This window comes from Thermobia domestica, chromosome 4 (assembly GCF_964235325.1).
Source record: "Thermobia domestica chromosome 4, izTheDome1.hap1.1, whole genome shotgun sequence".
NCBI lineage: Eukaryota > Metazoa > Arthropoda > Insecta > Zygentoma > Lepismatidae > Thermobia > Thermobia domestica.
In genome coordinates, this window is record NC_137457.1 from 277,232,011 (window position 1) to 277,259,914 (window position 27,904).

The 27,904-nt window shown below is 36.2% G+C and overlaps 1 protein-coding gene across 2 annotated transcripts; it reads left to right on the plus strand.

The window, feature by feature from the left end:
* On the plus strand, window positions 1-27,904 carry LOC145683522 (putative gustatory receptor 28b). Of its 2 annotated transcripts, none has more exons than XM_081754863.1 (4): window positions 1-390; window positions 15,763-15,831; window positions 22,682-22,771; window positions 27,448-27,904. In XM_081754863.1, the coding sequence occupies exons 2-4, from the start codon at window positions 15,808-15,810 to the stop codon at window positions 27,574-27,576; spliced, it is 243 nt and encodes an 80-aa protein (XP_081610989.1). In that variant the 5' UTR covers window positions 1-390; window positions 15,763-15,807; the 3' UTR covers window positions 27,577-27,904. The 2 variants fall into 2 exon arrangements, with proteins under 2 accessions (XP_081610989.1, XP_081610990.1); XM_081754864.1 differs by lacking the exon at window positions 1-390 and adding an exon at window positions 12,908-13,117.

Here is a 27,904-nt window from a genome sequence, read left to right on the forward strand (position 1 = left end):
AGCAAGAAGGTACAGGAGTCTTGCTCTCATAATAGAAGAACGCACCAGAGAAAGTAATATGAAAATACTTGTGAAATTAGTTTAAATTCAATTGAATATTCTTTCTAACAGTGCCACGACAAATTCGTATATTTGATAGTTGTGATATTGTGACATTAACAATGTCTTTTTATCGTATCATTGTAGTGAACATTTTTACATTTGAAATGAATGAAGAAACTCATTATTGAGATCTAATGTACTGCAGAAATGAAATTATCACACAAATTCATCTTCAGTCAGCAGTGGAAGTGAAATCTTCCTTATAAACATTTATCGCTGTTCAAATCATTACGTCCGCCGATCGCGAATATCGTGCGTGTTAACGACGTCGTCCCGTAACCGCGCTATGTAAGGGCCAATCTAGTTTTGAGTGAAGCATTATCAATAATTTGAAAATATTATTGTGTTGTTTTAAAGCTATATGTGATGTGTGAAGTGAAAGTGAATATTAATACAAAGTTTGCCTACAATTCTTGTTATTTTTCTTGAAAGTGAAAATAATAATAATAATAATAATGTGTATTTAATAAGTTGTGTTTTCTCTTTAGCGGTAAAAAATACCAACTTAAAGGAGTATTTAATTTAACCAAGGATTTGAGCAAGGTATAGTATCTCTGAAGTTGATCAAACCAAACATTTAGTTTGCACCCCGCTACTCATCTGGTGCTGAACTAGCATATGGATCCCAGGTTTTGATGATGTTGTCCACAGCCTGAGTGGCAATGATGGTGGGCACACGTCCAATGCCTAGTTTATTATACCGCCCGGATCCTGAGACCGTGGGAGAGAATTTCTGTTATCTTGCCAGTATTTAAATTCGTAATTTTTTTTATCCATGACACTGAACAATGTCGTAAAGTGGTTTTCTCATTTTAAAGGTCCAAGGTTCGAATCCGTATTTTTAGACCTCACTTTCCCAATTTGGCATATACAGAACCCGCATCCCATTACAAGCTTACCTCAGGAATACATCCAATGCCTGTTCGATTCGATGTCATAGCGTGTAGAGGTTCTGATTTAGCAGATGGAGGTCTTACGCCATTCTCATTTATTAAGATAGGAGGTGTTATATATTTTTGAAAATCGTAAAACATTTTACAATTGGACATCGATAACTCGAATTTTTTTTCACTCTTCATAACACTCAAATGTTAAAATAACCTCTATAAGTGGAATGTTTAAAAATTCCAAACATTCGATATGTCGAATTATAACGGTTTCATAATCATATTTCAAAACCTCGGTAACTAGAACTTCGTATCTGCGAATCTCTACATACTTCTGTAATTCGAATTTCTCTCGATGTGACCTCGATAACTCGAAGCTATAGCTCTATGCTTTTGCATAATATGTCATCGTTGCTAGTCTTATCATTATTGCTAATATGTACTGTAATTGTGTTTTATTCATGTCTAGATATGAAAGTCCTCTCCAAAAGCATTCTACATCACATCTATTAATTTTTACTAGTCATCGTATTTAATTTAGGGGACTTTCACAACTTCGACTTCTACTCGTACAGGTCGAACGAATAAAATTTTAAGTTATAGAGGTTAATGATGTACGCGGTTTGACCTCCAGTTATAGAGATTCGAGTTTTAATGAGGAACCTCGGTGTCTCGAATTTTTTCTATGGCCTTCTTGATAGCTGAACCGAACCCTGATTACTCGAAAAACTCGATATCTCGAATTTTTGTCTATTCCCTTCAATTCGAGTTATTGATGTCCCACTGTATACAGTCATATAAAGAATTTTGTATAAATCTTATTTCAGTGAGATATGTTACAATTTTTCACAAACAGCCGTGTAAATATAATTATATATTTTTTTATCATTTGAAAATTTCTGTTTAACAGATGTGGATATCCCACTGAACAAACATATAAATCAATAACGTAAATATAAATCGAAGAAATCTTTTCTAAGTCGTCAGCTTTTGATTGATAAATTGTACCTTGTAATTTACATAATGTATTTATTTTAAGGAGGGGTTTGTAGTAGTCAAATGTGTTATTGTTATTGAACATAGAACAAAAATTATAAACGAAACACTAGTGGTAATGAAAATTTGTTATTAATGTTATTACTTTATTGCAATGAGACTCTAGAAACTACGAAAACATCATGATCACGGTCTGACACACATGTTAAATAGATATACATTACTGAACACATATATAGTGCATTTTGTCACAGTTGTAAGCTTCATTATATGGCGCTCATCATGCAAAACCAGTCACTACATTCAATTTTAAACTCAATTTACTCGTCCCTAAATTTTATTGGCTTAACCAAATGGGTTCGATTCTCTTCGAAGCTTCAATTCAGTATAACGGGAACATTTCATCTGATATTGCTTCTTATAATTAAATTGGTTGTTTTTATGTTTCTGATTTTTGGGCTGAAAGAGGAAATAATTTTCTCTTCCAAAGTACCAGCACAGTTTCTTAGACCAAGGATATTCGTGGCATTTCTGAAGTATACCCCAAGAATAGCCTGTTTCGTTGGATCACTAATATTTAGTGCAAAGTCTCGCAATATATTAATCATATTTCAAGAAATACTCAAAGTTGAAAAATGTTTGGCTGGGTCTTGTAGTAGTTACAAGAAAATGCATAAAAGCTTCATTGTTACTACAATAGGATATTTTATTCTGTGTTCTATGATAATTGCATTTTATGCATTTCACGAACTTCGTTCTTCTAGTTCAATGTTGATTAGTAGTGTTGGATACATATTTTTCTTAACGCTCTGTGTAGAAATAAGTGTAATATTTGTAAGTTTTATCCATCTGTGTTGGCTGCTTGGAAAATTCTTTCTGATTCTTAATAATGAGCTGATATCCTTTAAATGTAATGCCAAGTATGGTAGCTTTCTGCCTCTTGCTGGCTTTGAATTTAATTTTTATTATGCAAGATTCAATAGAGTGTTTAGCTCAGTTGCTATTAGCTCTGATAGAGTAAGAGTCCTACGAAATTTACATTACGATATCTATAAAATAGTCTTGAAATTAAATGGCCTCTATGGATCTACAATTATGTGTCATTCTGTCGAAATTTTGTTCACTCTTCTGTTTTCGACTTATTTTATTATTCAGTCGTTTGCTAATTCGTCAGCACAAAATAGTTCTACATTATTTAACATTAATTCAGTAGCTTTTCAAGTAATCAGAGTGGTGTTTCTAGGATTCATTCCTGCTACTGTATCACGTCAGGTAAGAAATATAATAGTTCTACATGTCATATATTCTTAATACGTGTTACTCATTATGGAGTACCCCCATCAGGAAGTCGCGGTCGGAAATAGGGATTACCGCGGTCGACGGTGGCGGGCCGCCGGAGGCAGCCGGCACCCGTCCGCTGCGGCACCACATTCTACTTGTTCAAAGTGCCGACCTTTTGCCGAGGTGGCAAGCGGTCGAAAATCGTAAAATAAAATGCCCTTTGCCGACCGTCAGAGTCGGCAAAACAGTCGGAAAGACCTCTTTCCGACCCTCTGCCGACTCCTTATGCCGATCTCTTTTCGATCGCGGCGTCAGCGCATTTACTGCGCCTTTACGGCTGTTTACCGACTACTCGGCAAGGCAACTTTCCGACAGCGGTCCCGGCGCATTTAATGCTCATTTCCGGCTGTTTGCCGACTGGTCGGCAAGGCAACTATTCGTCGCGGTCGAAAATCGCGCGGAAAGACGCTGGTGTCCGGCACTGACAAGCCGACCGCGGCATCTGGTCGGCATGGACAAATTGTCCTACTATAGGCGGCAGATTCCTGATGGGGATCTGTTGTAAGTAATGGCATCCGTCATCGTTACGACGAAAGGAGTTTGCTTTATCAAAACTTCTTTAAACCTAGTCTTGCCATAAATACTGTCCTAAATTTTGAGGGTAGCTGTACTTCCACCCGTACAAGCGAGCGACGTCAAAAGCGGTATCGTGAAACGTTGAGTGATCGCTGGACGAGCTGAAGAAGTGTAAAGGTGGCAGTTGTAAGTGTTGAAAATAGAATGGGAAGAATATTAAAATCGTGTGGACGTGATAGCGTTACACAAAGTAGGCAAATCACCGAGGTGGATTTTCAAAACGCTCCATCAGCTGGAAGTTAGTAAAACAAATATTTTACCGCACTATCCAGCGCTTTGTTGAGAGTGAAACTGCGCCGGACACGCACCGCCTCTGCTCCCACAAATTCCGGTGTTCGTATTGTGCGTAGTATTCCTTGCCGCGGGCGGCCTTTCGAAATCTAGTTAGAAAACGGTGTGTTATGACTCATGAACTAGAGATATCGAAAATATTTATGTCTAGTGCGTTAAGCAGTGACCTAGGACTTCATGTTTACAAACAACACAAAGGACATCTCCTGACAAGTAAACTGAAGTACCAGAGGCTCCTAGAAGCCAAGCGCTTACTTGAGCGTTATGTAGCAAATGGGCATTGTTGAATCCTTTTCACTGATGAAAAGATTTTTCAGTGTTGAGGAGACTTTAAATAGCCAAAATGGCAAGATATATGCCACATCCTCTAGAGAAGCTGGTGAAAAGGTTTGAAGGATGCAGAGTGGTCAGCATCCTGTCTTCAATCATGGCGCGGTACGAGGGAACAATTGAGCTTCATTTCTATGAAAAGGGGGTCGAAACGTCAGCCAAAGTGTTCCAGGAGACAGTGCTTGAGAGACTAGTGAAGAAACAAACCAACCCTCTTCCATGGACAGAACTGGAGCTTCCAGCAGGGCTCAGTCCCAGCATACTAAGCGCGGACAACAGAGCAGTGGCTGGAGGCAAATGTTCCGGACTTCATTTCCACTTCAGATTGCCCTTCTGTAAATCAGGACCTAAACCCTTTGAACTACAAATTGTAATCCAAGCTTCAGAAGATGGCTTGGGCTTGCAAGTAGAGACATCCCAATTTTGAAAGTTTAAAGCGGTCTCTTTGGAAGCAGCTGCTGATTTTCTAGTTGATGTGTTGCGTAATGCAATTGATGAGTACTCACCAGTGGCGTATTTAGGGGGGCTTCCGGGCTTAAGCCCCCCGAAATCTTACTATAGTAAAGTATATGAAATACCTTGCAGAATTTTCAGATTTTTAGGCAAAAGCCCCCCCCCCCCGAAAGTTAGCAAAGCCCCCTCCGAAACAAAATCGTAAATACGCCACTTCACAAAGACTTAAGGACTCTGTGCACGCTAATAGTGGCCATTTTGAATAATTATTTGTGATTTTGGTTCATAATGCATCCATTTAACTCATGTTATTAGTATATTAAAAAGTCTCTAACCATTTTATGTCAATGTAGTTAAAACTTCGGGATAGTATTTATAGTAAGACTAGGTATATTCATCCAGTTCGTATGTTCTGTCCGGAACACAAAACATTGCAAAAAATACTTGATGAATAACCATCAATTTTGGCCAGAATATAAAGGGTAAAGTGTTAGGAATGGAATTGGTCGATGGAGATGATCGGTGTTTACATTGATTACTATAAAGCAAATACAGGAATATATTGTGAAGTGACTGTAAAATAATGTAAAATTGTGTGAACTGTAGATTCAATTTGTTAAATTCAATTTTATTATTTTATCAATTTACGTTTTATCCACAACTAAATTTTAGCAGAATTATGAACTCTTAAATTCCAACAAGACAAAACTTTTATTTATAATGTACATAAGTAGACAGCTTAAATAAGCATGAATTTCTTAACGGTTGTTACCAAAGCTGCAATAAACAGGGATTAAACACGACTAGTTCCCTTCCTGCTTTTGTGCATTCCCTTCCGCCTAGCCTGATGCTTCCTAGTTCACTGAACGCAAGACTCATCGTTTTTCTATTAAACAAAACCACGGAGGACACATGGGTATTCGCCATGAAATTTGGATAGGTGTAAGATCGTGAGAAACACAGCACACAATTGAAGATTTACCAACTCCATGTCTTGGTAATGCCATTCTGCAGGTTCATTGCCACAGACTCTTTTCAACAAAACACCTGTCTAGTGAAATGAAAATGAAGGAGAATATCATTGAAGATCACATAGTGAGAAGAGAACTGGACGCCTCTAGCAGCTCAACAGGATTGGAATCCAATTGTTGGCTGGCTCCAGTGTGTCCAGATTCCTCCAAAGAGATCCATTCATCGGCCCAGATGACTAGGACGACACCAGTCTAATTGGAATTATCAGTCTAGTGCTCTTCCTCTGTTTTGGAATTTAAACCTTTCTCTCTCTCTCTCTCTCTCTTCTTACCTTTCCTTAACTAATCATTTTTATAAAATTGAAACATTTGAATTTCATTTGAATTCAACCATATCTTTACAGTAAAATATCGTGTTGGGCTTCTAATATAAAGAGTAGCTATTTTCTGCAGTCAATTAAACATCCTAAATAATAGCTATATTTCATTTCTACTCTAATCTCTCTCTACTAAAACCCGGAAGTGACAGAAATCAATCACTTCCTATTTTAACGTTCATTTTTATAGAGTAAAATGGGAAATATATGTGGGTTTCAAGAAGCTTTTGTTTAGTCAATTAAGTATCCCACAGATATATATATACTTCATCTCCACTCTAACAAGTAAACTTTGCGTGGTCGAAATCAACTTTGTTGGCCAAACTTGGCAGCGAAGTGAGGAACATCAAGAAACGAGCGTAAGTAATATATAATGTGCTTTTGTCCATAAAGACGGGCGCAAGAACCAAAAACCTTATCGATCAGAAAAAGACATCTGTAAGACGTAATGAAATGGCAAGTTGATATAAGTTCGTTGGTTCCGAGATTTCGCAACAGCCGTATCTTGAATCTTAAAGGAACTCACAAACCAATATCCCACAAACAAGAATGGAGAGATACACGCTAGAAATAACTAGGAGGGAAAGAAATGGCTTCTATGTGATAGGTGCAAAATGTTATAACGACTACAGACAAAATGGAATGGAGATGAGACGATCAGAAGGGGTGCGGTGGCTCAGTGGTAGAGCGTTCATCTTCGGTGCTTGGGGTCCCTGGTTCAATCCCAACTCGCGCCGTGTGGACTTTGTGGTGGACAAACACCGTGCTCGTGGGTTTTCTCGTGTTCTTCTCCCGCTTCTTCCCACTTTCTTCATTCCACCATATTCTCATCATCACCATCTCATTCATATCTCATCATCACCATCTTTTTTAGTATAATCGTGGGACGTAAAACTTAAAGATTTCATTTTTTCGTTTTTGAGACGATCAGAAACCTTAAGGAACTGATGGAAGACGAATGGCTTGTTCTCTGTTGGGTTATTCGAAACAAGAATCGAGTTAGAAGGCAATCCTTCATAAACAGCTACCTATTCAATACGTACTAGAATACATTAGGTTTTCGGAACTTGAATTTAGTTTGTTTGTTTGTTTGTTTGTTTGTTTGTTTTTAAGTACGGTAGTTAATGAATCTCGGAACCAAGATACTCATACCAATGTGCCATTTCATTATGACTTACAAATGGCAACATAGACTTCACTATTGTATTTCTCTTAAAATTCTAGCCCAGTTTGTTATATTACGTGATCCCTTCCTATTTAAAACAATCGATCGAAATACAAGATGGATGACTTCAAGATGGCGGCCATAACAAGCCTAACCTCTAATAGATGTCTACTTCTCCCCGGTGTCTATTAACGTGTTGTTCATTTTACATCCTTTTACTTGTTTTACGAATAAACTGAAATTTTCAGATTTGAAACACTGTGTTCTGGCTTATTCTGATCAATCGGGTTTTTGGCAACTGCGCCTGTCTTTATCGACGGGAGCACTTTAAATTGTATTCACTCTCGTTTCTTGATCTTCCCCATGTCGCTGTCAAGTTTGATGAACAAAATCGATTTCGACTTCGCAAAGTATACGTGTAAGCTCTACTAAAACCGGAAGACGTAGAAATCTATTATCACATTCGGTTTCAATATTAATTGACAAAATATCACCAAATATAAATCAAACTCTTTCACGTCGTGTACATGTCACACTGTTATTCGTTTAGTTTAGTTCAGAAACCGTAACAGTAGCAGTCATTATTACACTGTGACTAATTGCCGGATGCTATGGAAAATGCCTATTTATATAGTTAAGGCTACAATAAAAGTGAGTGTACTTTAGTTCATGTTGGGGAAAGGGGGAGTTATTTCTTTAATTTAAGCAATATGTATATTGTGTATCTCGCTGTAAACTGCTATACTGTTGCTTAAAATGCCAAATACAAGTGTCCATTACATGGATTTGCTTCAAAATCAGAACTTCGTTGTGATAACTGCATACATCACTTGTATCAAAGAAAGTTTCTTTTGGCACCAAGAAAAAAAATACACGAAAAGAGTGCCACAACGAAGTATGATTGATTCTGTTCTGACTCTTATCCCCTCTCCGAGGGAAGCATCAAAGCTCAGTGATACAGTGATACAGGAAAGCATACCTCTGACTTTCTGCCTCTATATTAGGCTATATTTTCTTCAGCATAAAACGTAATACCGCTGGACTTCAAATTAATGATGTCATTTCATTACATACTCCCTTTTAACTTCCTTTCGTTTGTAACACTGTTTCTTACCACGAATACATTAAGAAAATACGAGGTGTGTTCAGAAAGTATCTAACCTTATTTTTTCCGCGTAAACCAATGAAGCGCGGGACACTTTCTTCAGAGGGGACACTCATGCGCAGACGTGATTTTTTTTCCCGCCCGCAGAAAGCATCAGTCGTTGGCAGTTGGCCAATGAGTGAAGACATGTAATGAGCGGTTGTCGGATTTGATTTTTTTTTTTCTAATATTGTTAGCCTGGTCTGCTCTAGTTCAAAGCGAATGTGGGGATTGTAGCTAAAAGGAGAAGACCAGACTAAACTTAGAAAAATATCTGAAATTTCTCTTATGAACATGCCCTTGAAATTTAGACAAAATTGTGTACAATGAAACTAGGGCAAATTCAAATGATCAATGAGGTTGATGTTTAATTTAGAAAGAGGCTTCACGTTCATGTCAGATCAGTTTATTAAACATAGAATTATGTGTTCTTAGATTGGACGTGTTTAAATGTCTGAAAAAACGTGTAGGATAAAAGAACGGAAATCTGGCCAAAGAGAATGTCATACCTTGAGTACTGCTGGATCCATGTTCTCAAGAGTCCTTCTCTGCAGCTCCGTTTCGGTTGTTATAAAATGTCCTTGGAAGTATCAAACTTGGTAATCGAAACACTTGATAGCAAGAATCGTTCAAAAAATTTCCGAACACTCTTTAGACTTAAGTGAATTATTCTGTTCCGTTACTTCGTAGGTAGTGCTGTATTGAAAACATGATATATTCGTCCGTTTACAATTTACGGTTCTCCACGATTACTAATTTGTCGCGATTCTAGTCTGCGCTCTCTCGACTCTCGTTCTCTACTAACTCCCGATCTCTACTACTCTCTCTATTTCCAAGGAAACAATTTTATGTAACCGAAAACATGAGATTGCAGATTTCAGAGATACTTCGAAACAACAATGGCTCCAGCCAGCACGTGGAAACTCTTGAGAAAACCCAGTTGAGAAAGAACATTCTGCTGACCAAAAAAATCCTTAAAATCTCAAAGACACAATCTCCGGTATTTTTTTGGTAAAATGACAGAAAAAACTTGAGCAGCGATATTGCAACAAATTTTGCCAAAAAGCTTGGCGATACCCACGCAGAACACGTTCAATCGGATCGCTAAATTTAATTTCGAACGAGAATTTGTGCATGAGGAGAGTGTCCGCAAAATTTGATTTAGGCTTTCATCGCCAAATATAACATTGCTGTGTGTCGTGTTGAGGCTCCCTGCTCACCCGACATGGCTCCATGTGACTTTTGGTTATTTCCCAAGCTGAAAATGCAACTAAAAGGGACCCAGTTTGAGTCAAGAGAAGACACCATGCAGAATGCGACGGCACGGTTGCTCGCCGTTCCAAAAACTGCGTTCCGGAAGTGTTCCCAAGAATGGCTGGATCAAGAAGTGTGTACTTTACCAAGGAGACTACTTTGTAGAGATTAGTGTTTCGGATTTACAAATCAATAACTGTATTTTTGATAACCAAAGGTATTAAATTCATATATCTAATTATTGATTTACTAGTTTGAAGGTTATCAAATAGTTTATTTGCTTTTACTGCTGTGTGTAATAATAACATACTGCTAAGTAGTTAACTAGATTTTCGCGAAATATGGAAGCAATCTGATGCCTTTTTTTCCTTGAAAACAAGATAGTTAATACAATGATTAGCCCTGTATCAGGTCAACTGAACACTATTTATTGCATATTGCAGTGTTTGCACTGCATTGAAGAATCATCCAATATTATTCAGTAACTATTTTACTGCACATTTCTCGAATTATAATTGCATAGTTTCTGTTTTAAAGCATAAACTTATACATCCGTATTCAAAGACATTTTTGCGTGTGATTATTGGAGTACTAAGCAATAATGCCAACCTGAAACGTTATAAAATCCCATCTCGAGAGGTAGAAATTTCTATTTTGCTCTTTAATTTCCCACACTATACAAAATTTTCAAATTTATAAAATATGAAAAGTGAACTGTAGATCACTCACTTTCTTCAGGATGTAAGTAAATTCAAACATTCTACGTTAAATAGTTTATGAATAAATAATTAGGACAGAGAATTGAAATTTTTGATGAAAATAGCTACATTTTGCTGCTATAGTACTCGCGCCCAGTCGTGAAGCTTAGGCTCTAAACCAATCATAGAAATATTTTGCTTGAGCTCCGATGCATCGGAAAACTTCGGTACAATTCGTGAAGCCGCTTCCCGAGCGCACACTTGGGGAAACGTCAAAGAGCTGAAATTCACCAATAATGTTGCCAAACTTTGAAGACATAGTAAATGGATATTTAAAAATTACCAATAATAACACCCCACAACACTAACCAGTGTAACAATTATTATAAAATGTAACAACGAATAGTAACAACGAAAATATAACGCAATAAAAAAAATTAACAAAACGGAACTTGGCGCCATTCCGACAACACTGTACTCTCGGGAGATGTTTTCCGTGTAGCGCGAGAGACGACACTGACAAAATTTGATGGGTGTGGGTTGACGAATGGAACACACCCTTGCGTTCAATTGGATGGTGAAATCAGTAGATCTAGGTCAAGCTTCACGAGTCGGCGCGAATACTATAGGAATTAGTATTTGCATCATAATCTTGGATGGAACGTAACGAAACTAGATAAGACAAGATTTATTCTCCAGTAATTTCGTGTGGAACGTTCTGGAAGATGGTAGTTTCCCATTTGGTATTTTTTTAAATACTAGATTTGTTAATAAGTCCTATGGTCCTTATTTTTTTTTTAAGATTCTCAAGTCATTGTATAAATCACTTCCATACTAGCATTCGTTTTACAGGAATTAAAATTTGACAATTAGGATTAATTTCACGTTTGCTGAAGATTCATTAGTTTACTTCTCGTCCATAGAGAAGTTTATTGGCATCGATGAAGTAAAAGTATGAAAAATCCCATTTATGTGCCAATTTCTAAGAAAATTCCCTTCATCCCTTTTGGAGAAATTAATGTCAAAAAATCCCACATAATGAGATTTTTCCCATGGGTTGACATCACTGGTACTAAGATTTTGACTAAACATGATGTTAACTTCCGTATTTAGAAACTCATTGCTTATGTTATTTATGATTTATATATATATATATATATATATATATATATATATATATATATATATATATATATATATATATATATATATATATATATATATATATATATAAACTGCTACCACAAGTTTTCGATAGGGTTGTCCAATCACATTAGGAGAAATCAAGGTAACACTATCTTCACGTTTCTCCTAATGTATTTGGACAATCCTGCGGAAAAGTTGGGGCTGGTATTTTTCGATATAAATTGCGGTCCAAAAGTGCGCCATATCAATGGATTTTCCAAAAGCTATTATATTTCCTATTTTAATATTGAGTGTTGCCTATTACAAACAAAATATATACGTGTAAATCTTCGGCATTCATAATCTTTAAAAAAAAAATGGCTTATTTTTACATGTCGGATGAGCCTATAATTTCCCGGGGATCCCAAAAAATATGTATCGGCGTTTTTGTTACACGTATATTCCGACAAATGTACCGGAGAAAATCAAAATTTGAACGCTACTTTTTCATTTTTATGCTGGGTCCAACGAAAACAACATGAAATCGATCGAACGAAACATTTTAATTTCTAGGCACTCCTATCTTCCCAGTGATGGAGACTTTGGGTCATTGAAACTGCAGCTAAGAGGAAAACTACCTATGTTCCTGCACATTGGTACAATGTAATGGCTTCAATCCGAAGAAAAAATAAATTTATTGTTCACTTAATGAGACCCACATATTTTGCTTGAGTCCAGTCGCAGCAAGAAATATATCACCAGATACAAGAAATATCAGGGCTACAACGAAATTAATTGGATGAATAAGCGTCACGTCAAGTATGGCAAGAAATTTTCACAACAGATATTTCATAAAGAAAATCTAAACGGTTTAGAGCAAGGATGTTATAAATAGAGGATCTACTCATATGTATCGTCATCCTATTAAATCGATGAAGCCAAAAAACAACCGAGCATCAGTTCGTCTGATTGGCTACTCTCGTTTCCGCCATCATCTGATTGGCTACTTTCGTTTCAGCCATGATTGTTGGCTCAAAACTTTGCGACCCTATTGGGCGGAGTGGGCAGAGTAGGGGTTGCAAAACTGTGACGTATGGCTTCAAGATTTTATTGTAAGGGCAAATCCTCTATTTTATAAGATCCTTGATTTAGAGGGATGCTCTGTGCTTGACCTACGGAAAGGCCGAACAGAAAGAACTGAAGTTGAAAGCTCCTCAACTTGGAACAACTATACCAGATTGGAGAAATGCGATCGACTCAAAAACGGAAGACGTGATGGAATTACTTCCTTTCATTCCAGCATGTCATCTTTCCTTTAATAATTTGCATGCAGAAAACAGTTAGGAGAAAAAGACAGATGTAGAGGAGGGACGAGAAAAAAGGAACGTGGACTGAAGAACGTTCACAGTAAGTTTTGGTGACAACTTTCTTAAGTATATTATAACAGTTTTTTTTTTATTATCTTATGTAACTTTAAGTCTACAGATTTATGTACGTTTTCTCCACAATTTTTGTAGTTGTTCAGTGTCAATAAATTGAATTTTGGCGTTTGTTTTCGCCTTTTTAAGCAGCATAACATTTCGTTTCTTTCTTACTAACTCTCTAGTGTTATGTGATCAGTAAATTATTAGATCATAAACTATATGCGTAATTATGGGTTTGGTTGCTAACATAATAGAAACATAAATTAACCATAAGTTATTGAACTTCAAATATCTCTCCTGGACAGTGATGCAAATTTAGCCTATTTTTGGCTAAATCTAGTCTATTTAGAGAAGCATTTAGCCATACAAATCTACGAAAAAATGCTTATAGCCTTAAATATAGCTTATTTTATGAAACTCTTTTGCCATTTCTGGCTCTTTCATTAGCCATTAAATTAATTGTAAAAATACTTCTTTCTTTGAAAATAAGTGCAATTTCTTTAAAAATTGGCCTATTTGTCATTATATATTATCTCTAGACAGCGGGTGTTTTATTACGCAACAAGCGCCTATTTTTTTTTTTTTTTAATTTTTATTCTTTCTCCCCACCCACAGATTTACAACTGCTTAACAATATTTATCGACTCAGAAAGAATTTTAATGTCGCTTCCGTATCGGACCCGTTTGCTACTTTTTTTTATTATTTTAGTTATCCCATTTCATTGAACAATATAAGTTTTCTAATGTAAATTTAGTAAACTGTTCGATTCTTTAAACCACAGAGGTTGTTCTTGTTTATCAAAGGAAACAAAATAAGATATCTTAATTAGTTTGAAAACTCATTTTGATGTTTTATGAGGGTGTACCGAGAAATAAGAAGTGTTTGTAAGGACTATGACTACCGAAAGAAGTACTACTGAAAATTGAGACAATAGCGGCCTACACAAGCTAACCCAATCCATAATCCAACGATGGTGCATCCAGTTCCAGCGCCTCGGCTAGCTGGGATATCATCGATGATGAGTTATTTCAATTCAACTGATAATATGGGTGTTGACTTTTACAAATCAGATTAGAGTTGTTGATGGATTTTATTGTAAAGTCATGTATGTTGCTTGTAAGTCTTCGGTGAATAAAATTCAACATTTCAAATTTTACTATAACTCACATATAAAATTACACACACAAAAGTGGTTTAAAATTTACAATGTGGGTTGTAGGGTGGCAGTTGAAAATCTAGCCATTTTTTTGGGGGGGGAAAAAGCTTATTTTTGAAGGCCATCTAGCCTATTTTCTTCAGAGGTTGTTGGCAACACTGCTCCTGGAAAATTTCAGTTTTGGACTTAGTACATTTGGGATCCAAGAAGTACAACCGTCACCTCACCTTACCCTGCTGCTTGATCTATTCAACCGGTGAGCAATGACTTCTTACCTTCGACCAGGGTTGTAATGAGACGTATATGGGAATATACAGCATATACCTACCTAAATGTTTACGAAAGAACGAGCGAATACCTTAAATTTACAAAAATAAAAAACGAGCTTATACGGTGGTAGATACACTTTAATTTTTTAAAAACAGCCTGCCGTATACTCACCAATATTCTAGCCTTACATCACTGCTTACAAGTAATTCCAAAGAAAATACAATTTTTTTCTATGGAAGAATTTCCTTTAATTGGTAGACATCATTTGGTTGTAACAAGGTGACTCAAAAGTACGCACAACACGAAGTAGTTAAACTCTAGTCCAAGATGACTATTGTTATGACTATGTGGTATCCAGCTTCAGTAGTGTGACTTAGCATTTCGCTCTCTGGACTTAACGGGCCTTATGCAGAGTCGTTTTGAAGTGAGATTAGTGACATACTAAAGAGTTCGATTAACATATGTTTCCTGCAGTAGTCAGCCCTTTAGTATGACACTAATCATATTTCGAAACGACTCTGCATAAGGCGGAACATGTTTAGATTCCTTGTTGAAGAACAGAATCTTCGCTTGTTTTTAATGTACGATCGAGATATTTTTAGTTTTCCGTTTTCCTTATTATACCTAGGTACACAATGCAATTCTGCCATGTACAATCTGATTGATTGTTCTGGAGATAAAACAATCCAAACGATGAAATTTAAATAAGTATACTCTTCTAATATTCTATATTTATGTATTATGAGAAAGACGTCTTACCTTCTTCCAACCTTCTCACATTTTATTTTGTTCTGTGAATCATCCTGAGATAATTCCAAGTATTATGATTGAAGAAAAGAAGAAAATGTTACGTTTATCAATCATCCTGAGATAATTTCAAGTATTATGATTGAAGAAAAGAAGAAAGTGTTACGTTTATCAATCGCCCTGAGATAATTCCGAGTATGAGAATTGAAATAAAGAAGAAAGTATTTTGTTTTGTCAATCATCCTGGGAAAATTCCAAATATTATAATTGACAGAAAGAAGAAAAATCTGTAAAAATTAAGATTTTCGAGAATCCTTAACAATCACAATGCTTAAATTTATTAAATGAAAACATAGTTTAATCTAACATTTTCAAAATGTCGGTATGTAAATATGTGAAAATTTTGTGTAATCGAAGCTAAAATAGGATTTTCTTTTTTACTTATCTATTTTAGGCAAATGCAACAGGAGCAATTGTGTATAGCCTAATCCGAAGAAACATGGATCCAGACATTAAAGAAGAGGTAGAGAATATTACTTATTAGAAATTATTGAAGCTGTACGTGTTCTTTCTTACATTATTTTTTTTATTCGAGTATAAAATGGTTTTTGCTAGAGCAATAACGCCACTCGCTGGTAATAAAATAAGCTATAAGCTGTAATTTAAACATTCCTAACTGTTCTCTCCAGGTAAAAGTACATTCATCCCTAGAGCACTCAGACGACCCAGTTTAACCTAGACAGTCCTGAATTTTCGTTATGCTCCCGAAATCCTTTTATTCTCCCAAATTCTCGCTTTTTCTTTAGGACATAAGTTAATATCATTCGTGCGATATTTAAAAAATACAGATTTTATGATTCATCGATACGCAACTAATAGGAATGATCTACTCTTTTATTAGTCATCGATACTTAACTAATGGGAATAATCTATTCTTTTATTAGTTATCGATACTAAACTGATAGGAATAATCTACTCTTTTGTTAGTTGGGGGCGCGGTGGCTCAGTGGTAGAGCGTTCACCTCCGGTGCTTGGGGTCCCTGGTTTGATTCCAGCTCGCGCCGTTTGAACTTTGTGGTGGACAAACACCATGCTCGTGATTTTCCTCGGAGTTCTCCCGTTTCCTCCTACGTTCTTCATTCCACCATTTCATTCATTTCTCATCTTTACAGTCTCCCTTAGCCTAACCGGCATAACTGTGGGTCGTAAAGCTTAAAGATTTCATTTCATTTTTCTTTTGTTAGTTATCGATACTCAACTGATAGGAATAATCTATTCTTTTATTAGTCAGCGGTACTTAACTAATAAGAATAATCTACTCTTATTATTTATCGATACACAACTGATAGGAATAATCTATTCTCTGTCATTCATTTATAGCGAGTACTGACCTGTTATTCAATTAATTTTCAAATTGCAGCAACAAGCGAGTTATATAACTATGACTATATTGTACATTTTGTATTCCAGTTTTTAATGCATACTTTCAGAGGATGTCCCGATTGTATAGTCTGAAAATCTGTTAGCCCTATTCATGCCGGTGCAAAACAGTTTGTAATTAATTAGATAAAGGTATGAGAAAACGGAACTACTTTATTGGAACTCGGACATCTGCTGGTGGTCCCACCTACAGAATTCAAAGAGTAAGAAAATATACTTGATGCTCCAATGTAGATCATGTAATGCGTTTTAGGAATATTGAATAGCCCTGTTCACCGGTCTATTAGGTATTCGCATACTCTTAGTGCACAAAGCACCTGGTTATACTTCCGAAGGGAAAGCATCGAAAACTATAACGGTCGAGATCTCACAGCTCATCCGTTTCTGACAAAATACGTAACTATGATCAATCAACCAGTAGTATGCAGGTCGCTTGGACAAAATTTTGGGCCCCGGGATCCTTGGCCAAGAGTCAATAACACCTAGCATCCCTCTTAATTTTGGTAGGCGCACATTGGCCCATCCCTAAAATTTCGGGAGGGGTACACAGGACAATTTCCCATAAATTTTGGAAATTGTCAAGTTAAAAAAATTGGCATGGTAGTATAGGACCAGGGTATGTAAAACCTATCAGTACAAGACGATTGTCAATCCAACTTGGCATATTCCAGTCCACTGTAGTGCGTCTCCTTCAGAAACTGAGAAAAAACATAAAGAGCTGTCGCCTGCTCGGGCACAGAGAAAGTGGATTTGAGCTGACATCTGCTGCAAAATCCGCGTCGTATTGGTTTCCTGAAATGAATTGAAATATGCGACGAAAAGTGTCTTTTCCTAGAAATCTAAATGCGCATAAACAATAGTTAAGCAAAAGAAAACTTCCGCAACCCGTTGTCAAACAGAGCTGTTTTGGGCGTAAAGTCATACTCTACATATGTTGGAATTACGAGGGGTAATTCACTCCAAGCTCGACTAACGATTATATCATCAATGCCGAACTTCATTCCCAATAGTTGGAGTGGATGTATGCTGAACTACGAAAAAATATATTCTATTGGTGAACTGAAAGCCAGCCCTGCTGAAACACGATAACACAAAACTACACTCGGCTCGAAACATTTAGATACTTGAGGGGATCGAACAAATGCCTCAGCCGGCATGTAGTCCTGACCTTGCCCCTTTGGATTACTACACATTTCTGTCTAGGTGCGCTTCTTGAAATGACAATACTTCACCAACCAGCAGCAGATGAAAACAGCAGTGACTAACTTCTTTGGTTCTAAGGGCAAGACATGGTATTGATGTGGAATGCAGGGACTGACAAGATGGTAGCTGTAGGCAGTCCAACATGAGGGGCTATACTCTGAAAGTTAACCTGGTTTCATTGTACTGTAATAAATAAAGCTATGTAGACATAGGTCTTACACCGTATATCAGGTTGTGAAGAGCGCTGGTTACGCTAGTTCGATTCTATGGCTGGGTAGCCAAACTTGCGGCGTCACCTTTTCCAATAATTAGAATTTTGGCTATGGGAACCAAACCTGAAAAGCGCTACCTTGCGTCTTATATTACCTTGAATTTGTATCCGTAGCTGACATTAAGGAAACGAAGGAAAAAAAAAGAAGAAAAAACATTGGGTCGCCGTTATTCCTTCTTACACTATAATTTATAGACCAGTAAACACAACGCTACTTACTCCAGATTCTTGTACACTACTTGCGTTGTCAATGCTAAGGAAAAGACGAGGAAAAGAAAGAAAAAAATCATTTAAGATAACACCATATATCTTGCATCTCTGTTTATTTAACCTTCCTTGTAATAAACGTATAACAAAAGACTCTCATTGACATTTATGATCGTGGATAGCTAGATTCAGGAAAAAAAAAGTTTGTATTCAGTTTAAGTTTCTCAAACCCTTTAGCGCCAACACAACTCAAAGGTGAATAACAATATAAATTAAGCCACACTGTACTAACAGTAAGAGAGTTGTTTACATTTCTAAACAATAGCATAAAGTCCTTGGTAGGCTACTTCACCAAAAGAAATTTACCGATTACATTACCACTCGTAAACATCTCCTTGCAAAGAGAGAGAGACCTACGGCTGCGTCGATTAACCTTCCCCCTTTTAGTACATAACTTCTCCACTTCACCCGCATCCAACTGCTAAGAGGGCATTTCCCTCGACATTTACTATTAGCAGCGGCGGTAATAACATTAAACTCTGTAGCACATTATGGGGAACACAAAACCAGCCAATGAAATTAGACTCGACTTCTGACACTCCCGCATTGGAGTACGAGTGGTATCGTACACCCACCGTCTTAACGTGCCTCACTGATCTAGTGAGCAACATCACAATCAAACGTAACAGGACAATTCGAGAATGCAAACTTGGGGTGCGGCGACTTGATGCTTAGATTGTAAATTATATAGATATACTTACGTATATAGTTATTGATGAACAATACGGAATGCCCGCTGCTAGACAGACGTAAACTAGCCATCGCTAATCAATCCCTAATTTATCAAATAGAATACCTGAGAGAATAAACAATACGGAATACCTGTTGCTCCATACATGTGCTAGATGGCAGCGAGTAATATATTATACATCTAGGCAACTCTAAGAGATGATTTTTATTCAGAGCAAGAGAGAAACGGCTTTGATATCAGACTACCCCGCTGGCGTATGATTCAACTTACTGGATAGAGACTCACTCTCGTTTACTCGGACATATTACGGACAAAACTCATTTCGGACAATATTATGGACATTATAAACTGACTCGGATAATATATATATGTATACACCAAGAAAACTGAGAATTATTGAACGTATATTATTGTTTGTTCATAAGTAATCTGTAGTAAGATAATGAACACACGAAGACATTAATATGACGTTAGATGTTATATTTTAAATAATTTGGACAACTATAAACGGTGGACAATTTCTTCCGCAACTTCCCGGATGATACCAGTTTCTTCACAAGACGGAATAAAAGAAATAGACATATTTACCTAGTAGACAGTTACCAAAGCTCACCCGACCGTGGTTTCACTTTACGAATAGGGACACTGAGGAAACACTGTGAAACAGCACTCCAGGGTGGCAACCGGTCCTGACGACTCCTCCAACATCTCACCATGTGTACAGCCATAACCTCGGCGTGGATTGATCACACGACGACCCCTCCTTGGTTAACAGCAAAGCATACGTTCCACTGCTATCTCCACCAGGTAGACAAACAATCACTGCAAAGCTGCTGCAATGTTCATCCTCACAACAGCGACCACAGTTAGACACATTAAATTCCGGAGAGGCAGGCTGAGCTGACAACAAGTAATATAGGACGAAGTCCCTTGCCAAGAAAACGTAGTAAGGGTGGACGGAAATTTACAACGTCAAGAGAAGGAGGCCATACATCAATCGAGTTCAGTCTCGGAGACAGCACAAAAGGGATTTCTGAACTTCAGCTTTCATCACATTAACAATTAGGAAATATCTAACCAATCCCAGCCATATTCCAAAACGCACAGGTCGAATATTTGAGTAAGTTCTCTTGCGATTCTTGTTTATACCCGCTAGCCTAGCATACCGTTCGACTAAAACAGCTTCTTTAAATATTTATATTAAAGAACGGCCACTCACTGCATAATTCACTGTAAATTAATGTCCGAAAATATGGACAATCGTGCTTTTCACCTCACCACGGCCATGTTCGCAGTTCGTAGTACAAAGAAAAGGTGAACCAGAGGGGGCTCTCCGCAGCCCTCTCACTTCCGGATTGGTCATTCCATACTACGCATCAGAGCGTAGAATGGAAATAACAGATTTTATAATAAAACAAATATAACTAAAGGAGAATAAAAATTATATAAACGGGCATTTATATATGCAGATTCATAATAATCCTTCCGTTTTACATGAAACACAAAAATTTAAATTATTTCAAACGATCCGAGCTACTCTCAAAAGCCGCTCAACGCAAACCATAGACGTACAAAGGAAAGTAGCATACTACATCTACACGCACTAGTCCAATTGTCGACCATCTTGAATCCTTCATGAGAGTCGAGAATTGAGAAAATAAAAAGAAATAATATTAGCTGAGAGCTGATTGAACATTTCCGCAAATATTCTCTTTGAGAAAATGTAACGCTCAAAGAGGAACGTTACAGTTGTCTGAAAAAGTATTGAGCACTTGGGGGTCAAAATTGAGAATGCAATTATTGCTTTTTTAAAATAATAGGCCTATTATGTAACCACCGTGCACTATTTTCCTCGATCAGTATCTTCTATTTTTCCTGCAACTATAATTTCGTTGTTATAGAACTTTTGTGGTATCTAGTGAAAAAAATATACATGATTTCCACAAACGTCTTATCAGCATTCATGGAGTTCTTCACACACTGAAACAAATAATCGATCATTTTATGTTTGCGGTCTGGAATTGTAAGCAAAGTAGGCCCTATACGAAACCCTTCTCTGTTTACCAGTTTCTTTTGAATTACTAGGTACATTCGCCTAATTGTTGATAGTAGAAGTCCGAGTCTATCGTTCTGCTCGGTGGCACTAGCTCGTGATCCACAATGCCCTTTCAATCCCACCAAACGCATAGCATAACCTTCCTGGGCGTCAGTGTGGGCTACGCCAACGACTGTCATAGAGTTTCATATGACTTCGACTACGATCTATCTCGCTTATTGTTGTCGTAGTTATCCACTTTTCATCACTCGTGGTCAACGACTTCAGAAATGGTTCGAGTTCATCGCGTTTCAATAGAGATTATCACATACAAGTTCCAACAAGTAAATGTTTTTGAGTCAGATCCTATTGTACCCTAACTTTGGAGCTTCTTTTTGTAGCTATCTTACTCCAAACGGCTTAGTATTGTTTGGTGATGGATGTTTACGTCGTTGGCAATGCCGTGACTGTTTATATTCGATCTTGCTCGACTTTCGCCAGAATATCATCCATTTTTTGATTGGTCACACACTACCAGGAGCATCTTGGACATCGAAATTTGGAGAACGAAAGTGACTAAACTATCTTCTGGCTTTTACTTTTGATTATACGTCTTACCCAGGAACAGGAAAAATTTCTTAACGGGCCTTTACACATAAAATTGTAAAATGTAGTGCAGTTTAGCGGTAAGTTAACTCATCTTCACGTCACATCTGATCATAGGAGTTCTGACACTTTTTCACATCTATTAGCTTCAATTGTTGGCAGAAAAATGATGTTATACCCGACCTGTTGCGCTCATATACCCTAAAATTTGGAACGATAACACCCTCCCCCCTCTTGTGCACAAAAGGCTTAATATTTCTTATACTACTTGATATGTGTACTCCATCCAAGGATGTTATCATATAGAGGATTTGCACATAGTTATTTTTATCCTAGTAATTTGGTGAAGCCGAAAAGAAGCGAGTATCGCTAAGCCTAATTAGCTTCTCTCCTTTCCACCATGATTGTTCGCTCAAAATATTAAGTTCTCTGAATGTGAACATCTCATGTTTATTGCGTTTTATTTAAGTATTGCTTTAACATTCAAAAAGTTAGCTACATTTGCAGCTCACGAGTGGCAGTCAAGGTGTTCAATTATAAAAGAAAGTTTAAACTCCTTTAACAAATATATTATAATTTCGACTGTAGTTTGTGTCTGTAAATTAAATTTTAACTAAATTTCAGAGATTACAATGAAGAATATAAGCTGGAAATGTTATAATTCTGAGTTTTAATGAACAGGCAAATATGTGCTTAATAGAACGTTTTACTTGTGAAATATAAGTGTCAGTACTACACAACTTACTACTGAAATAAATCAATATAAGTGATTATAATGTAATGAATTTTTAAGTCTGTTACCGGTAATACTTAATATGTTTTATATTAATATATAAATATCAGTTTCTTTCTTATTTTAGTTGCAGCTGTTTGCAAATGAGTTGTCACACAGGAAGGTCCAATTAACGGCGTGCGGGGTGTTTCCTCTAGATATGACACTGTTACATTCAGTAAGTAATATACGTAAAATTATCAGTAGTGTCAAATTTCGCACTCATTTTCAAAGGTCGTTAAATAACTTTATACACATAAATGACAATCTAGAAATAAATTATACTTTTACGTTGTAACTAAAATTATAAATATTTCATAACTTAAAAGCTCACGAAATAAGGTAAATGATTTTCCATTCCTTAGTAGTGAGATATTTGTAAAATCTAAGTTTTCCTTTGATGGTGGCAATAATTACTCAAACTTTTAAAGCGAACGATGTAGATTGTAGAAAGACATGAAAAAAAAAATCCTAGGAGTACTAAGAACACGTTGTTGTCTATCCCAAGTCCACACGGCTTAGGTTCGTAGTAACGTATTCCATGTCCTACAGATCAACGAAAATATGCACACCAACTTGTTAACTCCCATATATTAGACTTGTTGTCAAATCATAATATTATATAAACAAATGGAACAAATCACTATATGAGGCGTTGAACCGCAAAGTGGAGTAACTCATTTAAAAAAAAAAAATAAATAATAATGAGATTAAATCATTTCCTTCAACTTGAAAGCATAACCTGTTGGATGGCAAAGTTCCGTATCTCAGAATTAAAAGACCAGGCCATAGGCCAAAAGATGGCAGCACAAAGAACTTTTTTTTCGCTTTTTCTATATCCATTGTAATAAAAGTCTCAACATCTCACAATGTCTCAAAATTGAGTTATGCCACTTTGTCATCCAATGCCTCATATTTCTCAATATCAAATTCATTGGAGGGAAAAGCTCAAAGACACAGCTTCCTCCCTATATTGGTAGGGCTTACTCACCGATTCTGGAGTAGATATCATTTCCTCAGTTAAACTCTATTAATACTAGTAGAGTTTAACTTCTATTAATATTTTCATTTCTAAAGATGACTATACATAGTCCTAACGATCAGTTACTTCTCGAAAGCGGTAAGGAAAGCATAAAAACAGCAAGTCTGAAGAAAGCCAGAATGATATTGGGAAATAAACAAATAGTCTTCAAGTTATTTATAAATATCGAGCAGTTGATGTGTAATTTACAAGTAAACATGACAAATACTTGAGATATCACTTTTACTAAATTGTGAATGGATAAATATCAGGAATCGAAGCAGAAGGAATTCCAAGTTCAAGTCTGGTAATAGAATCACTTCGGGTGAACCGACAATGAAGTTACAATCAAACTCTTAAAAAAAAAAAAAAAAAAAAAGAAGTAATTAGTATCTCGTCATTTGTTTTAATCGTTAGTAAAATTTACGTCCTTTTCTAATAACAAATTTACGAAGTATGTGTCTTACTATGAATATTTAAGATGTGATTCCCTCACTATTCCGATTTCTATTCGATGTACAATATTTCCATCAAACTTTGAACCTGCACCTCAACCTGGTGTTATAGGGAAATCTGTTTTACATGCATCTCAGAATTTTAGCTCTACACACTGCATATAGTAACCGGAAGTTGATAAGAAGTTTAGGGTAATTTCGGCGGGATGACGTTTCATTTGGTGTTACTCTGCTCAACAACTAATGAATGCGCCACTTATAAAACTAGTTCGGTTTTAATTTGCAAGAAAAAAAGCAACAGCAGGAGCGGTTCCTCCACTGAAGAAACGAAACAAGCTATCTGACTGCTTCCCTAACTATCTGACTGCTATCTGTTCACTTTCTGACTGCTTCCCTAACTATATTCAATTCCATTACATTTACATTATTATAGTTTTTAATATCCAGCAAATTTCGAAAGATGTATTGCCCATTTACAAGAATCTTCATAATCTTTCATCTTGTGCACTATCGTTGAACTTCTGACTGATCTGTGATGAGTGAAAGAGAGGTTTTCCTGCGTATTAAGATCGAAAGTACACGAACTGAATTGATGAGCAACTCCTAAGAATATACAGGAATAAATTTGTCGTTTCCTCCAATGAATTTGATATTGTAGAATATATGTTTGATCAGCTCTGTTTGATTATATAATGACAATTTCATAACTTGTTCAGTATGTACAATAAGTTGGTGTGTGTGTGTGTGTCTTTGATGCCTGAAGGATATTTATTGGTGTCCATTACGTGTTTCCTGTTTGAATATGCCAATACACGCAATTTCCCATTAGTTATTAGTAGAGTACCGAACTCTAGTGCAAGGCCTATCTAGGTACCTAGTTTGAGCGTAAACCATGTGAGCTTGGAGTGGACAACATGTTCTTAGTTTTTCTCCACACCCTCCAATTATATACATTCACCAGGTTTTTTTTTTCAGGTCATTTACTTTCATTTATCGCTATTCTTGTCTTGTCTTGTCTTCTTTACCGTTATCGGTGTTATTTAAAGGAGCATCAGCTTTAAACCTAGTATGCTAAAAATGTGGATAAATTGAATTACTTGTACAGAAATTGTAAAGAATTTTACAAATGGCGGAGGCCGCCATTTGCATTTTTTGGTCGACTTTCTAGTCGTATTACCTGTCATATAGTCGCATCTAGGTAAAAAAAAATGTATAGTCATAGTCAGGTGTGAAAATAGTCAAAATCGAGAAGAGTTCCAGCGGGAAGAAGAGGGCCAGTTACCCAGATGTTCAGTATGAAAATGTTGGATAAAGTGAAAAATAAATGAAATGAGTACGTGTAGAGTAATTGTGAATGTATGTAAATGTTTTCATGAATATGTATAAAGTGTGTAAATGGTGAACGATGAGAATTTTCCACTTTAACCACTTCCTCTTCGGCAGCTGTTTACGCTTCACACTCACCGCGGAACTTATTGTTATTCTTATTTACCTTTAAGATCAAGGATCTTATAAATATCCTTGTTTAAGATTACACAAAATATATCACTTCTTCTTCTTTCTTTATCTTAATCGAAGTACTTGTAATAGTGCAGACCTGTAGTCCAGCTCACCAATAGTATTAATAATGTTTGTACATAAATGTTGTATTTGGTTGATATTATATATTTTTAACAGGCCCCATCGTCACTTAGTTATTCTTCTCCAAATTAAATCATTGTCTTGTCCATTTTACACTACTGGACATTACTACAAGAACCAATTTGATAGCCAAGAAGTCTCTCACTTTTACAGTTAAATATAGCTAAGAGAAGGAAGAAATGAAATAGTCAATTACTACCAGGTTTGAGTTTATGAACCTTGAGGTTTCGTCTTCCACAGACAGTGCTGATACTTGTGTACATTTATCTGTACAGTGTTGTGTACATTTATTGTTGCAACAGAGAAATAGGTATATTTTGATGTGATGTACTGAATTTGATGTTATTACTGGCAAATGTATCTTTTACATATTAATTTAAAAATCCACAACGGAACAGATGGTTAAAATAAGAGACTTGCAGCTGAGAAAAGCAATAAATAACCTTTTCTTGTAGTATCAACAATAGTTTCTCTGAAGAGTCAGCTGAAACTTCCTAGCGAATTATCTTTAAAGAGTTATAACACACAGTCAATTGAGTGATACATAGCATATGTACGGATTTTTAATTAAATTGAGTTACACTTTCGAGAACAAAGGTCATTATTTCTTAGTGCAAGCAATTCCTCAATCGCTTCACTATGTGATAGTATCATTGAAAATATGGCTACAGAAGGCATCTAGTCCGAAATCACCACCAATCAACACCATCATATACTGTTCAACATACGGGAATCAATTAGTTGCCATACCCAATGATCGAAGTTCCCGTCCCACAATAGCCATGCATACAAGAATGTTTTCCCTTTCGGTCCATGGTATAGTGTGGCTGTTGATATTTTTTTATTGTTCTCCTAAACCAATTGATTCCATATTCGGATTAGTGGTTACATTGAGTCCAATACGGGTTAGATGCAGAGACTTCTTCTAAGTGACCTTAGATTGGGAACGGATAGTAGGAATGGGATATAGTTAACTTTGTTTATTTTGTTTAGTTGCACAATGCACGTAATATTGATGTAAAACATACAGGTTCACGATTGTAAAAGTTAAAAATTGTAAATAAAATAATAGACGAAAATTGAGATATTACGGTCTCGCAAAAAGTTGTAAGATACTAGAAGATAAAACGTGGTCCCAATTCTGATCAATGGGAGAAAAGATAAGAAGAACACAAGAAAAAAAGAGAAAGATTAACAATGTCAGTAATGGTGGGAGAGAGTGGAGCGCTAGAAATGAAAAAAGAAGTCCAATATGGGTACCAATATAACAGAAGTATAATCCGCAATCGTGAAATAGAACAATCATCCCACGATTAAAGGGATAAACCTGTTGGAATTGCCTCCATATTCAAAGGTTCAGCTCTAGAAATTCCTGTTATACAAACAGTCGGCCACTACTCAACTTTGACCCACTGCCTCTATTTTTATTTGTAAAGTACGTAGCAAGAACAAGTAATATGTATCGAAGCTACACTCTGATCATTATAATGTTCTATTCTCTACACATTCTGCAAGCGTAGGGTAAATCTGACGTCATCTCGATTTTGTACTGTTACTGACCAGTAGAGTACGGTATTTTTAACTTATTTTTAGAACGTATTTTATTAACGCATTCAAATAAATATAATTCATATTTCTCACATTGCAAGTTTTTACAAGAAATAAAATATTTCGAACTCAGAAATGTTCGATTTTGATTAACATTTCTTATTGTTAATGTATTTTTTTTATTTGCAGATAGCAGCGTCCGTAATGACTTACGTCGTAATCCTGATCCAGTTTGTAAGTGTGACAGAACAAACCTCATCAGATGCCTCTGAAACATTCCCCTCCATTGTCAATTCGACTTTCCTTGAAACAAACTAATAAAAATGTATCAGTTGTGAATCACAAATAAACACTTCTACTTCTATAGTACTAGATATAATTAACATAGATTATAATTAACATAGACATTTTTCTAATATTATTTCGTTAAAATCCTAAACTCGATAAAATTGTATAATACTAACAGTTCTCTACTCTGTGAAGATGGAATTTAATCACTCTGTACCAATTCCAATGCAGGAAGCAAGATCTTTTTACAAAGATATAAAAATGAAAGAAAACACAAATACCCAGTATTTTTCATAGGATTAACTAAACTAAGTACATGTGGTCGTGTACCCAAATTGGCTGAAGAAGTTACTATGTT

Excerpts from the sequence above, each read along its gene's own strand:
- LOC145683522 (XM_081754863.1), top strand. The coding sequence starts at position 15,808 with ATGGATCCAGACATTAAAGAAGAG. Across the intron at positions 15,832-22,681 it reads ATCCAGACATTAAAGAAGAG|TTGCAGCTGTTTGCAAATGA; the intron begins GTAGAGAATATT and ends TTCTTATTTTAG. Across the intron at positions 22,772-27,447 it reads ATATGACACTGTTACATTCA|ATAGCAGCGTCCGTAATGAC; the intron begins GTAAGTAATATA and ends TTTTATTTGCAG.